At 40.6% G+C, this 15,942-nt stretch overlaps 1 protein-coding gene across 8 annotated transcripts in view; it reads right to left on the reverse strand.

Annotated features, from left to right (window-relative positions):
- clcn3 (chloride channel 3) overlaps positions 1 to 15,942 on the reverse strand; it is a 37,225-nt gene that overhangs the window by 11,657 nt on the left and 9,626 nt on the right. For 4 of the 8 annotated variants that reach the window (XM_037976710.1, XM_025011137.2, XM_017438241.3 and 1 more), the window contains 4 exons: positions 2,294 to 2,454; positions 1,454 to 1,553; positions 682 to 869; positions 408 to 530 (listed from right to left, as the gene is read on the reverse strand). In XM_037976710.1, the coding sequence (XP_037832638.1) occupies positions 408 to 530; positions 682 to 869; positions 1,454 to 1,553; positions 2,294 to 2,440 (558 nt within the window). In that variant the 5' untranslated portion in view covers positions 2,441 to 2,454. Of the gene's footprint in view, positions 1 to 407; positions 531 to 681; positions 870 to 1,453; positions 1,554 to 2,293; positions 2,455 to 10,098; positions 10,322 to 10,592; positions 10,842 to 11,785; positions 12,041 to 15,942 lie in introns of those variants that run through there. The other 4 variants (XM_025011133.2, XM_025011134.2, XM_017438242.3 and 1 more) reach the window with 4 other exon arrangements.

The raw sequence follows: 15,942 nt of genomic DNA on the forward strand, positions 1-15,942 counted from the left end.
TCTCTCCACTGCATGCTAAGGTAACTAAAAGACTAAAAGTAAACAAGCATGACAACAGAAACTGAGTAGCCCAGAAGCCGACTACAGATAACTAAACTCATTAGAAGCGGCTGCAGAGGTTTATATTTTCGTTTGATGTGTTGCTGAATTAGTGACACCTAAAGTAAACTGATCTGAGGTGGAAAAATCAGACCTTTGCGCACAGAAGATTACAGAATCTCCTTTAAATACTGACAGAAAGAAGTACTCCTGGATCTAAAACATGAAGCTGAAATGCTGCAGATAAAAATACAGTGAAAGACATCATGAAGGAAACAAAAGGAGCTCCAACTACAAGATCAGCAAAATGTGCAAGGAGATGTTTCAGAAAGAGACCCTGAGCGCAGCAGACGCATCGTTTTTCTCACCTCGGGGATCCCCGAGCCGCAGGCGTACGGCGCGAACACTTTGACCAGACAGACAGCCAGGAAGGCGAAGGACAGAGCCCAGTAGATGTACATGAAGTAGTTCATGATGTAGGAGCCGGGGCCCTGCAGAGAGGAGGGAAAACTCAGTGGAGACGCACACCACATACAGTGAAGGAGCACGTCTCTGCAGTCGACTGGAGGGATTAAAAACGTTAGTGCCCACAGATAAAAGTTAGTGTCTGACCTCCCTCCCTGCTGCCTGCGTTAGTTTTACCTCCGCCTGGCCCAGTATCAGCTCGGCCCAGCTCTTCCACTGGGGACACTTGTCCCGCTCGGCGAAGGTCGTCTCGTTGGACGTCCAGCAGCACTGCTCGTGGTTGAACCACATGGCGCTCAGACACACGCCCTCCTTCAGGTCATTCATCCAATCAGCGGCGATGTCGATCAGGCCGGCCAAAGCGCCTGGCAGAGGGAGCGACACGGGAATGAAGCAGAGGAACCAGGAAGCAGAAAAAAAAAGAAAAATCAGCTTGAATGTTCTAAATACATGAAATGTTTCAGTTGGAGCGTCTAAAAAGTGTAATTTTTGACATGAAAAACACTGCCTCTTTAGAAAATTTATTCAGCACACACCAGGCCACCCTCTGGATACATATCATACTTTAATAAGAAAATCAGTGATGTTATAAAACAGTTTTGATGAATAAATGTCACCTTTGAGGTCAACACGTTCCAGATCTAAGGAGTCTTAGCTGTTAAAGCCTCATCTAGATCAAATGAAGTCAATCAATACCATTATTATATATATTTTTTTATGAGCAGAAACAATAAATCAACTCGGAAAGCCAGTTTGCCTCCTAACACAAACTGGAACGAAGGCTTGTTGATTCTGCTTTGGGATTTTTGCAGCGAAGATGACTGAAGCCTGTTTCTTTGGCTCTGCGGGACAGACGGTGTGTTTGTGAGAAATGCTCATGAATGAGAGCAGAATAGTCAGGCAGTGTGTGTGTGTGTCTGTTTGCGTTGCTGTTCAGCGTGTGTCTTACCTGATGCCAAGCCGGTGAGCGTCACGACCAGCCAACCGGACCAAGCATCGTACAGGCTCTTGGTGAACTCCCACGCCGACTCCTTTTTCTTACTGTTGATCTGCACACACACACACACACAAATCAAACGAGTAACGCAAATTAGCGGCAGTCTACTGGCACATCCTCCTCTATTGCTTCAATAAATCACTTTATTACCCCTCTTCCTGAGTGGCAGGCGATAACGGGTCATAAAAAACAAAATGTTCAAACAACATTTAAATTCTTATTATCGCACAGAAGATCTGAAATGAAACATTTGCAGGAAGTCTGCTCAATTGCAGAGTCAATATTTGGATAAGAGTGCTGCAATAAACAGGCTGAGTTAACGGCAGAGATGCTATGAGTCAATACAGGATATTTGGACTCAACTTTAAACCCAGAAACAAAAAAAAATGGCAATATTTATTTTATTTATAAATTCTCCACACAGGAGGTTTTGTGTTCTGTGTTACTCTTCATCTCTGTCCTCTCTGTGTGATCCAAACTCTTACAGCAGCAGGAAGCCTGAAATCAGATGCTTCCTGTGCAGCAGCAAGTATTTTTTTGTATATTTCTTGCTGACAGAATCAATTACTAAAGTTTTGTAGAGAGGAAATGAATCAGAGGGACGTCTGTTTGTTCTGAGGAATAAGATGGATCAATTCGTATGAAACTTTTTGGATCCTCTAACAATGTTCCAAAGGTCCTCTCTACGTAAAAACTTTACTTTGATTTGGGTCTGAGAACATTTTGTATGACATTATGGCGTGTTTGAAGCATTTTAAGATATTAAAAGTTTCACGTCTCGTCCGTCCTCACCTTCCGGTGTCTCTCCCGATCCTTGCACTTCTCGCGGACCCAGTCGATGGTGTGGAAGTCGTCATAGGTGCCCACTCCGGGAATGGGCTCCTCCAGGAAGTCCAACAGGTGGGTGGAGCTGCTGGGGGCTCCGCCCCCGTTAGTCATGGCGTAGTTAGACCCTGAAAGGACAAAAACACGAAAAATCACAGTTCATCTTATAGCAAGGTTAAAGGGAAAAGTAAATTTTTTGTAAGCGGTGTTTTATGGAGTTACCATCAGTAATCAGTGTCTCACCTGCAGCAGAAATCACTCAGAGGATTAAGAGTTTGGATTACAGGCTGATGATCCCTTAGAGGAGACGAGCTAATGGCTAGTCAGAGCAAAGCCAAGACCAAAGCAGACTGCTGTTGTCTTAAAACGACTCCAAACGATTTATAAACCATAACACCTCTGCCACTTTTGTGTTAGACCCGATGTTTCAATGGGCGTTCAATTATCTACACTGAAGACTCCGGTCACGTGCAATCCGTTTTCAGCCATTTTCCCACGTGAGACCCGAGTTGCAAAGCAGAACCTGTTAAGCGTGATCCGACAGAGAAACTACCTGATGCTACGGTAATGTGGCATAAAAACTAAAAATGGTTTTCTAGGACAAGCAAATGATATCTGGGTTTTACGCCGCCTTTTTTTTTCCTGGTTGTCCTTAACGTGCTCTGTTCTGCACAACAACACACAGAGTAAAGGTTTATAAAACAGCATTCACATGAATCTGCCATAAAATATTTCTAATTTCAATTGTTTTAAGGCAGCAGCAATCCGCTTTGGAACCGGCCCCGCTCTGACTAGCCTTTAGCTCGTCTTCCTGTGAGAGAAACTTCAGTCTGATACACAAAGCTGACTGATAATCCTCTGCTCAGATCCAACTGCAGGCTCTGATAAGAACAACACTTCAAAAAAATTAAAAAAGCAAACTATGCCTTTAAGACTGTTTTGTCTAGATGATAAAATCTAAAACATGACTAATCCAGCTGGTCATTAGCATTTTACTTTTTAATTGCATAAAACTGATCTCTGAACACTGACCATTACAACCACCGGTTATCTCATTATGGTTTCAAAAGAGGCAAAAAAAGAGGATCTGAGTGGTTCCAACAAGGACAATTTTATCAAAGTTTGATGTCTGGATCAGAGTTGATCTAGAACAACAGCTGTTGCTCAGTTTTCATGGTAGGCAAAGACTAGTTTCTGCAAAAAACAACAAAAAAAAATAACTTAAGCAATGAGTCCTTGCCACCAATAGAAAAGGCCCTGATTCAGTTATTGCATTTATTAACACGGTGATATCATGTTTGATGATGAAGCAACAAATAGAGGGAAAAACAGAATATAAACAAATAAAAATAATGTGAATAAGTGAGTCAACTTCTACACACATTTAAAGAGGATGAAGAAGCAGCCAAAGGGTTTGTTCTTTGACTATTTTATCTAAAAAAAAACATCACAGGATGTACATCCAACCATTTCAATTTGACTAAAGTGTGATGAAAAATGAGAAAAAACTGCAAAGACACAACGAGAGGGTTCATTAGAAGGAATCAGGACAGGTTTTTAGTTGTAAACCTTCTTAAAACTGCTGATTTATTTGATTCTAGTTATTGCTGTGTTTACTACAGAGGTGCTATTTAAATCCAGAGCTGATGCCACCGTCTCACTAAGAAGCAGAGCAACTACTAAACATTAGATGTTGTATGAAAGAAGAGAGGGGGTTTTGTTTTACAACAAAATTTAGAGTCTATATTCACTCCGAAACAAAGAATCTTTGATAAATAATAAGAAAAAAAAAGCCATCTAGTGACATTTGAAGCTCCGAGAAAGGCCTCCCACTTCTGATGACACAAGTATTCATCTGCAATACAAAAAGAGTTCTTTGTGTCAAACCGAGGAGGGAAGACAAAGACAAGTGAGGAGAGAAAGAGATTCAACCAACATTCAGAAATATCACACCCCACCAAACGCAACAGGCAGCTCGAGAAGCCAAGTTGAAAAGTTTTCAGGTCTAAAACGATTTAAAATGCTGGATGTGGGATCATATCTGCAACACAAACAAAATACTTATTATATAAACTTTTTTTTTTTACTGTAAACCTTTTGTTGTTTGTTTGGGAACAACCTAGACAAAGTATTTTTAAGTGGGGCTGCATGAAGAACATATGAACAGTCAGTGTCTTACGTGAAGTAGAAAGTAAAGAGCAAACTCCAAACTTAAATTGTATTTTTCCTGCATCTTCTAACAAAAAAAACTGCTGTCCACTGTTTCAACCGCAACCCTTCTTTAAATGAACAGAAAATATATTTAGATATCTAGATATCTGACAGGAACCTGGAAGTTGAAGCCAGACGAGGTCCAGTGTCCCCATGGGCTATAAGTTTTAAGTCCTGCCTCCTCCATGTAAGCAAACATTACTTTGATTCAAGTGTTTGTTTGTTTAAATAATCATAATTAGTTATTTTATTCTTTAATGAAAGGTTATGTGACACCATGACATTTGTTGTAACTAGAGACAGGACTGGAAGCCACAAAGAACCAGAGCCCCCTAGTGGGCGGCTGCAGCACGAGATTTAAGTCCCACCCTTCCATGTAAATAAATGGGACATTTTCCTGACTAAACAAAATAGAAGTACACTTCACAAGTTTTGACTCAGTTTTGACTTTTCTGCTTTAAGTTCAAATATACATCTTTCTCCTCAATCCCGTATTTCCCGGACTAAAAGGCGCACTTAAAAGCCTTCAATTTTCTCCAAAAAAACGAGTATGCCTTATATATGTAAGAAGTCGTAATATTTTAGTACGACTTTCGTTAAACTACAAAGCTGCACCACTTGCGGCATTACGGCTCAGTTATAGTCACTCAGGGCTCCGCGCACGGACCTCAGCAAGCGTTGGAGGCGTTTATACTTGACGCTTACGTCGGTGCAGTATTCTCCGAAAAGACAGGGCTGTTTCGTTTTGCTTAATGCGCCTTATAGTTTGGCGCGCCTTATATATGACAAAAGTTTGAAAATGGACCATTCATTGACAGTGTGCCCTATAGTGGGGAAAATACGGTACATTTAATTTTTAATAACTTATTTGAGGCTTTAAATAGTGTTATCTTACACTGTGATTGACTGTTAACGAGTTGGGAGGACGAGGAGGTGGTATGGAGGGTACCGCCCATCTACTTTGGTCCAACCCTACTTCCCTGGTGAACAACAACATGGCAGCTCCCATAAGCTGAATCCTGCTGGCTTCAGTTCTAGTATTCTTAATACACGGTTGATGTTTAAAACATATTGTAGCTGATGGGGTGTCAGTCGAAGCCTTTTGCAACATCATGCAATAAGACTGAGCCAGCAGAGGATGTTATTGAGGGTTTGACAGGATGTAGAGAACTGATCATTGTGCAAGATGGCAGTTTCTTTAAAGGAAAAGGAAAAACAGATATTGCTGCCAAACTGTACGTGGTCTGTGATCCTCTGCAACAAGACAAACATGTTTCTGCTGAGACGGAGGTGCGACTGCAGCACAGAGAGGGGTGTACACTGTCAAACAGAAAAAGGTGACCAAAATACTGTCATCCTGCACCGTGTTTGATGTGTAATTTAAACCAAACCAAATTTGTTTATAAAAACATACACAACAGGGAGGAAATTAGGTCTGATAACACCTGCATATGTGCTGATTTTGCATTGCACGACTGCGGCGTCTCATCTGTGTGTACATTCATCCCACCAGCCTCCGTTATGGGCAGCAGAACAACTAATATCTGCTCACTCTTTCTTTATACACAAACATTTGATATTAGCCATTTATTCCCTTTATTTTCTGTCCTGTACCTGCCCATCTTCAGAAGAATGTTTCTGTTTCTTTGTTAAGCCACATGTCTCGGACTCATGAATCCTTCAGACATAAAAAGCCTCCTAACTCAAGGGATGAACCTGTGTTGTGTCAACACAAACAACTTAGGAAAGAAACAGATTATTTAAATTGAAGTTTTAGGGACGTTGTTCCCAACAGCCTGCCGTAAACATAGTTTGTTCCAGTTTTTTCAGTTAAATCCGTAGGATAACACAGAAAACTGTATTTTAGCACCAACTAGATGATTCTCAAAGAGCTTAGTCAGATTAATGATGTATTTCTCAGGGTCTGTATCGGGTCTTACCAACCAGTCCTAGACTTGGCTTTTTTTTTTTTTAATTAAAGACACATTGTGAAACAGTTGGGCAATTTATAGCAAGTTTCCAGATAAAATATATTTAAGAATCATGCTGCTGGCATAAAAAAATTGCTTCAAATAAAATGTTTACTGTTAGTATTTCTCATGGATGACTGCAGCTTTAGGTACTATCAAACAAAGCTTTGGCTGTTAAACCACTGTAATCTGTAATAAACAAAGTAAATATTAGCTCGGTCTTACAGGAGAAGTGGCATCACATCTGAAGGATTTACCTTCATTCTGGGGCCGCATGATATTAAGAAAACATGCAACATTATTGGTGAATATTACAAATATTACAGGAAATAAACTAATGAAGTTTCCTCAGTCTAAGACAAAACAGAATCTTAAAAGAGCTCATAAGGTTTGCCTTGATATTTGCTTGATATTTGCTAGAATAGAAAAGAAAATACAAACCTTTTGGGAGGGATTAAAAAAAAGAAGCAGCAGCAATAATGTAGGATCATTTAATCTGACAACATAAACCCTTTCTAGTAATGAGAAAAGAGAAAATGTATTTCACTGTGAATGTCCAAAAACAAGCAGTATCTCGTCTGTTTTCTGTTACTGGATCTATTATAATTAACATTTAGAACCAATCACGTCTGTAAAAGCAGAATTTAGAGTTCGGATTAAGGCTTGGATAACATGAATTAGTAATGTTTTATGGTAGAGTTGAAGTGAAGTTGCTGACAAAGAACCCAAGTTAATGAAACGTCTTCATGAAGACAAATAACCGTGTGTGTGTGTGTGAGAGTAATGGAGAACTGGGATCAGCGGATATAATGTTGACTCAACAGAAAAATGATACGGCGGTGTAGATTTGGAAACAACTGATCCGTGACATTTCTGAACCTGGAGATGAGACGTTTAAGGAAAAATTTAAAAAGTAAAATTAAAGGCCTAGCATTCTTTGAAAGAATGCATGTCACCCACAGCCTTTCGTGCCAGAGTTTGAGTACGATCATCTTATGCTGACAGAGTCGTAGCCGTGTTGGTCCAACCTGGAAAATAACCTAATAAATGATCTCATGTGAGACTGAGATGCTCAGAGTGTGTGCTGTGAATGACTCGCAGCTACTAGCACATGAAATTTTAGCTCAACATCTGTAAAACTGCCTGAGATGTGTCCATTTTTGTGTTGGCTGATGTCGATTAGCTGTGGATGACATCTTGATTGACTCTAAATCTGGATCATTACTCCCTGAGATGTAAGAAATCTGCTCTCTTTGACGCAGCAGAGACGTTCTTTTCCACAAGGGCATTTTATATTCCAAGAAAAACTCCGCTGTCGAACTCCAGGAAACACAGCGACTGCATGGCGTGGAAATCCGTTTGATTTGTGTTGGTACAACACGATGACGATCACAGAGATGGAAGTTTTTTTAGCTGATGGAGAAGGAGGGAAGGAGTTCAGCAGCACCCAGACACAGCATGGAGAGATTAGACGTCACACCGCGAACATTGGATCCCAGAAGTTAACGTTAGCTTCCAGCAGCTAATGCTCCCAGCGTGACCGCAGCCACACTGGTTCCTGAGCACCTCATGAAACAGCCGTTCACACAATAGCTGAGGCAAATCCCTGGGAGAAAAATGTTCTGCCTAGAAAATGGGCTCTTGGTGTCCTTAGGAGAACACAATGACATAGGTTTGGTCTCATAACTGCATCAGAGAAAGCAGATTTCTTCACTTCTCTCAGAGGACAAATCCAGCTTATATGTTAATCACTTGTAGACGTACAAAAAATAATTTCTGAAAGATTCATTAGACTCAGTAGTTCATGAGATGTGCTAACAGGGCTGACTAATGCTAAATGCTAAAGTTTTAGGCAAAGATCTCGTGCAGTGAGTAGCACTTGGAGGATGTGTTGAATGATGCAGCTACTACCGCATCATTTTTTAACACAATATCTGTCACACTGATTATAGCCAGTTGTGTGTTTGGTAGCTGTAGCTCCGTTTCCCAACAATGAGAGGAGGCAAGGACACTTGGTCCATCACTACTCTGTCTATGTCTACGATTTGGTCTAAGTGTTTTATTGGATAACTGTGAAGAACTAAAACATTGTAGATTTTTTTATTGTCTGACTACTGACAGAAAAGCAATAGGACAGACAAGAGAAATGTCATACCGCTGCAAAACACTATGAAACAAATAACCACATGCTCTCCCAAACATCACGATCTATAAATGATTAATCTAATCAACACAAACTTGGTGTTTTTATGATCAAAATGAGCTGCAAAGATAAGAAATTTCAGTTTCAAAACACCTGCGTCTTGAGGGCTAAAACACTGGGATGGTTTAAAAAAAAAAAAAAAAATTGGTCAGTATAAACAACAAAAATTATGTTTTTTTTTTATAAGAAAGAATTTCAACTTGTAAAAGATAGAGCGTATTAACCTAATGAGACAAATAAAGCAGACGAGCCCGTCGTGATGATGCTGCTGATCAGGGAGCTCTCATCTGAGTTAAAGGCCTGGAGCCGAGCAGCGGTGACGCCACGGAAAACAGAAACCGAAGTGGAGGGCCGACGTGTCTCCAGCAACATGATTTGACGGTTCAGCGAGCATGCAGACAAAAGACATCAAACGAAGGCCTCTGTTTCATTCCCTTCAGCACAGTGACGCTGCAGTTCTGTTCAGCCCGCATCAGGACCGCGAGCCTCGTCGGTGCACACACAGCCCTGCTGACTGTCAGTGCCACGTCTCTAAATGCACCATTCAGCCTCCGTTACTAGTATCAGTAAATCACCAGTAACTGTGCTTGTTAAGGATATTCTGCTTCTTTGTCTTAATGCGTGGAGAGCACCTCTGCATTCTCCTCGTTATTCCTGCTCCACTGTTGTAGAGTAAATCAGATCAGGGAGGTTTAGAGGCAGCTGGGTAAGACACTGGGGCTCAGCTGGGTTAGTCTGCTCAGCTGTCACGTGATCATAAACAGACCCTGGAAACCTCAGCCTGAAGAGACCCGCCGGCGAGCCGAGCACACTGACAGAACCCCTGAAGTCTGCTCGGAGGGAACGGCTAAATAAATGAATTAAAACCCAAAACCCCTACAGCCTCAAATGGCTCTTCCGCATTCTGCGTTAGCTTCGGCACATCAGGAGGCTGGAACTTTGTGTTTACATACAACACGCTGGGTTTTCAGCAGGTGGGAGAAGGTCGGAGTGTTCAAGGCTAACGACCTCCAAACTCCAAAATTACTAAGGCTTTGTTTTGCAACAACAGTACACACAGTTTCGACAAATAAAAGTCAACTCATTTGTACTGCAGTTTCTATTTGCTTATGGCCGAGACAGAAAAACAACCACAACGTATTTTACTAAATAAAATGCATGACTAAACTGAAGATAAAAGGAGCAGACATGTCCGTAACTCAGTGGGAGGGTTTCGCCTCTGCTCGCTCGCTCGCTCACTGTAATAGTCTAAAAAGGAACAAAGGCACTCATATTACTGAGAGGAAATCTATTTAGAGACTTCGTATAGAAAGATAAGACGCAGAAGATAAGATTCAGGCCAAGAACTTATAACAGTCATAAAATGAATCGCAAACTTGAGCAACAACCTGATCCTGTTGAGCCAGTCGTCCCAGAATGTGCCAACAGGTGTCCTCACGCAGCTTATATTCACATATGAACATCGAATTAACGTGTGGATCCAGGAGCTTGTGTGTGTGTTTCAATAAGAACAAAAAGAATTTTAAAAGGAGGCCTTTAAATCTATATTTTTTTACAGTTCCTGCTGAGTACAGGCCCAAGCCTCCACAGGAAAGCAACCTTTTATCTCTTCATCTCTTGCACACACTGACGGTTAATGATCAACACGGGGCTATATGGTAACAGGAGCAGCTTTCCGTACAGGAATCTCTGATCCGAACAGGCTTTCCAGCTTCCATACTTCGTCCCCGTCAAGATGGAGCGTGATTGCCCCGTCCGCCTGCCTAATGAGCTCACGCTCTCACTGGGAACGATGAAGCAGGTCGGCCTCTGTCATCATAAGAGAGGCGTGAGGAAAGGAGAGAACCGGCGGCGGAAAAAGGGAAGAGGAGACGCGGCGTACCTCTTCTAGGGATCTCCTGCAGGGGAATGGTGTCCCCTCCTCCGTCGTAGGGCAGATAGGGGTCGGCCGCGGCGTCCTCCTCCTCCATGTTGACAGCTAAGATGTGGCTAGGCTAAACAGAGCGAGGCTTCACCAGGCTCCGCTGGCTGTGTGTGTCATTCGCTGCTGCTGCCACTGCCATGTTTACTGAAGACAAGCAGGGCTGTGTGAGCGTGAGAGACTGCGCATGTGTGTGTGTGTGTGTGTGTGTGTGTGTAGGTGCTGAGTCCTCCCTCCCCTCCCGTTTCTCTCTTGCTCGCTCCCCTCTGCAGCAGCTGACTGTTCGAGCTGATGATGTCACACACACACATACACGTACACACACCCTCACACACACAGAAAGACGATCACACTGAGTCGGTCAGCCCTGCCTGATTTGGTTGCCAGGGGAGATGTGTCAGCCCTGCCTGCACGGGAGAAACCATAGCACTGGGTCACAGGGGTGTGTTGATGCAAGGTTTAAAATGAATTGTTCCATACTGAGACCTGGAGGAAGGTCAAAGGAAACAACACAACACTGTATCTTAAATGGCTTAGAGGAAACAGACTGAGAGCTCGCTAATGCATTATTAAAACATTAATTGGTGAAAAAATATACATATATTTCTTTCAAAAAAAATAAAAGAATGACATGATTATATATTTCTGAAATCAATGCTTCCAGAATTTTCTAGATGACTAATTAGGGTAACTAAAAAAAATATAATTATATAATAATTTGCTTTTCCTCAAAGTTATTACTTTGTTGTCGTTATTGGAGGGGTTGTGTTGCCCGACAGGCGTTTTCATTATAAACATAAAAACAGAAAGTAATTTTTTGGGGAGCTGCTCCAACATCTATAAGGAGTCACAGAAGCAGTTTTCTCTGTCTCGTATCTTTGGTCAATGCAGTGTAACAGGAGCTGTGTTTTCTGTCTTTCATGATGTAAAATCCTTCTTTACATTTCCTGTTTAACAGTCAACACTCCCGTGAAGCTGCTTTCTGAGGTAAAGTCTAAAATAAGCACTTCCAACGTGTTTGGTAAACTCCAGCTGATGGTGTGATGTAACAGGAGTTTCACAGACTGTTTGAGGTTCCCAGAGTTGAACTGAAATTTTGAGATTTGTGTGCTGACAGGTATTGGTGTGAAATGAACCGTGGCTCCTTTCCTTACCTTCGGGCAGCATCCCGCTGACAGGCAGAAACTGAGGGGATTTCAACCATAGTTTTTCACCTCCTTCCGCGAGGAAAACAAATGAGCACATGAAAGCAGTAAAACCACAGCAAAAAAAGTGTGGAAAACACGAGAGCTTCTCTAGTTTCCATAAAATCTGTTTCAGCTCGACAGGCGCCTCCTTTCCTTCTGTAATCAGAGCCAAATTCTGTATTTCTTCACGGCTAACTTCAAAGGACCCAGCCTTTTGGTCAAATTGCAATCTTAGCTAAGAGATTCACAGAGTTTTCTATGAACACACCCCTCACAGGTACAGAAAAACAGAAAAAGGAGGCAGAGACATGAAGAAATGGCATTTACATACATAGTTCCAGAAAGACCTGCTTGTAGCAGCTGCTCACCAAACTGGTTCTCAGGAATGCAGATAAAAATTCAGACCAACCAAACTGGTAGATGTAGCCTTTAGGCATATGCAAACATACTTTACTACATGTTCAAAGGCAGGCCAAACAGAAGCTTGGGTTTGAAGTAGATCTCACAGAAGCTGAGGGTCAATAAGTACAAAAAGGTGAAAGCCAAGCTTAGATTTGGCTTTTTACCTTCGTTCTGTGACGACTCAAACTCAAAACAAATGTGAAGCTAATGAGCAGCAGAGAACAAAGATACTAACATATACAACACACAATGTACATAACACATACAAATATAAATACAGCCTCTATTTACCTCCTTAAAGGGTGTGATACATAAAGTAAAACCCCAAAAATTCAGAAAGAAAAGCAGCAATTTCCAGAAAGCTTTGCAACAACGTACAGCCAAGCTCCTGATCCTGTTAGCTTATAATTGTCTGCCACCATCTGTGCCTGTGCATGCATTTCTTCATCTGTTTGTTAGCAAACTTTAATGAAACTTTCAGAAAATAAACATTAGATGTACGTCTACAACTGATTAACTTTGGAGTCAACCCCATTCAAAACAGCCACCACAGCTAAGGGACCTTAGCAAACACAAAAATGGAGACAACCCAGTAAATCTTACAGCATTTAAGGTTGGTATGGTAGTAGCTTAGAGTCATCCATAACACATATCCCAAGTGCTAACAGATCATGTGAAAGCTCGTGATATCTTGTTCAATCACACAGAACGTTATTTTTGAGATTTTATCAAAAAGATTAAAACTTTGTCATGTGAGGTGGTAATAAATATGCATTCCTTCAAGGAAAGCTCAGAGTTTAACTATAGATTTGATCACTTGAGTATAAGAGAATCAATAAGTTATAAAGAAGACAAAGTAGAAATATTAGATATTGTAATTTAGTCTTTTCAGAATACATCTATGGTCTTAATATACAATAGATATGAAGCAACATATTTCAACACAATGTGCTTGTGGAAAATATAAATAAATACCGTATTTTCGGGACTACAAGGCGCACTTAAAAGCCTTAAATTTTCTCAACAAATGACAGTGCGCCTTATAATCCGGAGAAGTTGTGATGTTTCAGTACGACTTTGGTTAAACTACAAAGCTGCACCGCTCGCAGCATTAGGGCTCAGTTATAGTCGTGCAGGGCTCCGGGCACGGCGAGGGGTGGAGGAGTTTATACTTGACGCTTACATCGGTGCAGTATTCTCCGAAAAGACGGGGCTGTTGTTTTTCGCTTAATGCGCCTTTTATATGACAAAAGTTTGAAAGGACCATTCGTTGACAGTGAGTCTTATAATCCAGTGTGCCCTATAGTGCAGAAAATACAGTAAATAAATGTACTATCACAAATGACCTCACTAACAAAAATGTAGTTGTATGCTAATACAAAAAAAAAAAAAATCAGTGTTACAGCAACTCAGTTCATCCAGGCTTGCATGCTACACTCAGCATGTTTCTAAGTATGTATCTAAGAGCTAAAACGTGTTAGCATGTTTAACTGTAAACTTTAAACTAAACTTTGTAAGTACTGGAGTTAGTTAACCATGTCAACACTCAACTAAAACCCAACTTCAGCACAGCTAACAAGTCAAAACTTGCTGTAGCTCAACTTCAACATCAATGTGGAAAACAGCTTGTTGTTTTTCTGCTTCAACCTAAACTTGTTTTACTGCTGTGAAGTTAGCACTGTGGCCCAAGGTGAAAAAGACTGCTCCTGTAAAAACTATTCCATTTGTTTTCACTCTCTGCAGCTCTGCAGCTCTGTCAGATGTCATCTATGACATAGTCCTGCTAAGAACCCAGTCCAGTCACAATCTGCACATCAATCCTGTGTAGAAGCTGAACCTGGACTCCAAAAATGCACCTCTTTACTACATTATCCTCTGTAGGTTACATGATTCTGCTTGGGTTCATGCAGGTCAAAAGCAGCGTCTGCCGTGTCACTTCGGTTCTTTAACTCGTGAGGAGATAAACGAAACACTGAAAACAATTCATTTAGTCTTTGTGAAATGAATACGACAGTCAACCAAGTGGCAAAAAAAAGAACAATGTTCCTGATTTGCAAGAAGTCAAATATTAGGAACATGATTTTTTTATGCAAATGTATGGAAAAAAGAGGAGCAATCAAAACAAAAAAAAAGAAAAAGACATTTAAAAAGAAACTTAGCAAATACTGATAATTTATTTATGATTTTAATAGAAGAGAAAAATGGCTCATATAAATGTCTTCTTTGTCAAAAATATTTGAACTCTTGAATAGTTATTAGGGTATATAAATCTGGATAGTTGATGTGATGATTATTTTGTTAAGAGACACTTCTTTCCACTTTTGTTCATGGTAATATCACACTGCTAATACTACCACAAGGAGGAACGGGAAGAGATTTGAGAATATTCAGTCTAGTTAAAAGGCTCAAAAAAATGTCATGTTTTTTTTGTTTGTTCGTTTGTTTCTTTTTTTTTTTTAATTTATTTATTTTTATTTTACAACAGCACATGTAGCACATGTTGCTGTTTGATTTGGAAAACTAAAGCCACGACGGAGTTGCACCTTTACAGCCAGAACACCCTCCCACCTGTCAGTCAGGTGAAAAAAAAAATGAATCTAGAAACACAAAAATCTCAGACGAGCTGAATTAACAAAGACATACGTGTGTGTAGCCGCATATTCTGCTCAATCAGGAAGTGTTTTTCAAGTAAATGAATTATTGTAGATTCACCACAAGTCGTGCTCAGTTTTCAGCTAAATGTAAAGTGGGAATAAATCTTAAATAATGAGGCGGTTGCTGAGATCAGCCTTCTTTAGGAGTAACGTAATAAATTAACGTTCACATCAATACTACCTTCTCTTAGATAGAACTACAGGCTGTTTTCTTGTGTTTTCTGAAACCCTTCACGATGCCTTTGTTACATATTTTGCAGCAACGCCAGAAACGGATTGTTGTTTTTACAAGAAAATTCCTCAAGATTTAAAAATAGATCACCTTTACATCATTACTTCAAAAAGCTTGACTAATTTAACTTTTGAAATATCACTTTTCACATATATTCTCATTCAGAAAACAAGCACCAAGCTCAACGCTTTCATCAAAATGACATGACTGCTGAAGGAATTTATCCAAACTGATACGACTTCATCAGATGCCCGACACGTGGCATCTACGAAATACCATCATCAGATAATGAATACTAAAATGTGACAGGAGCCACAGCTAAATGATTTCTGAATAAACTTCGGTTAACCTCCTCCAGCTGGACGGGTTTTGCTGTGTTTATTTTTGGAGATCAAGTGCTGCTAGGTGTTGGCTGCAAGTGCTCGACGATAATGTTACCTTAAACAACGTGTCACCAAAACCTACAGACTATTAAGGAAGAGACATTTCTATTGTCTGCTGACGTGTCAAACACAAACCAACAAGACGAGAAAAAACAACCACGCCGTGTAACGTGAGCTCCTCCCAATAGGCCCTGATAGTCGAGTCAAATTTTAAGGTTACTGTAGTGCCGTCCTGAGACTAAACGTTGAAACAGTAAAAAAAAGGATCATCTCTACGCTGAGCGTTGAGCTGAAACAAAGATTTGAAAGGAAATAGCATTTTTATCCCTAGGAAAAAAACACTAGTTTGCATATTTTACCTCTTATCATTCAAAGAGCAGCTGATTTACATTACTGAGCCCATAAAACACACACACACGACACCTCTGGCACAATTCTCTCCTTGTTGTTTAG

The sequence above is a fragment of the Kryptolebias marmoratus genome, linkage group LG7 (assembly GCF_001649575.2).
Source record: "Kryptolebias marmoratus isolate JLee-2015 linkage group LG7, ASM164957v2, whole genome shotgun sequence".
Classification (NCBI taxonomy): Eukaryota; Metazoa; Chordata; class Actinopteri; order Cyprinodontiformes; family Rivulidae; genus Kryptolebias; species Kryptolebias marmoratus.